This window comes from Fukomys damarensis, unplaced genomic scaffold (assembly GCF_012274545.1).
Source record: "Fukomys damarensis isolate Sample0158 unplaced genomic scaffold, DMR_v1.0_HiC HiC_scaffold_33, whole genome shotgun sequence".
Lineage (NCBI taxonomy): Eukaryota > Metazoa > Chordata > Mammalia > Rodentia > Bathyergidae > Fukomys > Fukomys damarensis.
The window spans coordinates 56,677,740-56,678,143 of record NW_022900945.1 but is presented as its reverse complement, the minus strand read 5'-3'; the positions used below and the strand labels follow the sequence as shown (position 1 = coordinate 56,678,143).

The window sequence follows — 404 nt, the reverse complement described above, 5'->3', positions numbered from 1 at the left end:
CGCCCGGCAGGCCGGTGCTCAGGCTGCCCACACCTGCTGCCGCCCGCAGGCCTCCCCAAGGCGGCTCGGATCAGTCATCTGAAGGTCCTGCAGTGCCAGGGCTTCTACCAGCTGTGCGGTGCGCACCAGGAGGACGTGATCTACCTCGCCCTCCCCCTCCACCACATGTCCGGCTCCCTGTTGGGCATCGTGGGCTGCTTGGGCATCGGTCAGTCGCCCACCCTGCCTCACTCCTCCAGCCCAGGCTGCTGGCCCGGGGGTGTGTCCGGAGTCTTGGGGTGGAGGTGCGGAGGGAAACCTCACCCAGCAACCAGAGGGGGGCACCACGTCATCCCAGGAAGGGGCACAGAGGAGCCACGCGGGGAAAGGAGGGACACGGCGAGGGGCATTGGCCTGGGAAGGCA

At 68.8% G+C, this 404-nt stretch overlaps 1 protein-coding gene across 1 annotated transcript in view; it reads left to right on the top strand.

Annotated features, from left to right (window-relative positions):
* Positions 1-9: 9 nt before the first annotated feature.
* The window catches only part of Slc27a3 (solute carrier family 27 member 3), a gene marked incomplete at its 5' end in the record, with an annotated part of 2,598 nt that continues 2,203 nt past the window's right edge, over positions 10-404 (top strand). Inside the window, one exon of the mRNA XM_010617314.2 lies at positions 10-208. Coding sequence (XP_010615616.1) covers positions 10-208 — 199 coding nt within the window. The remainder of the gene's footprint in view (positions 209-404) is intronic.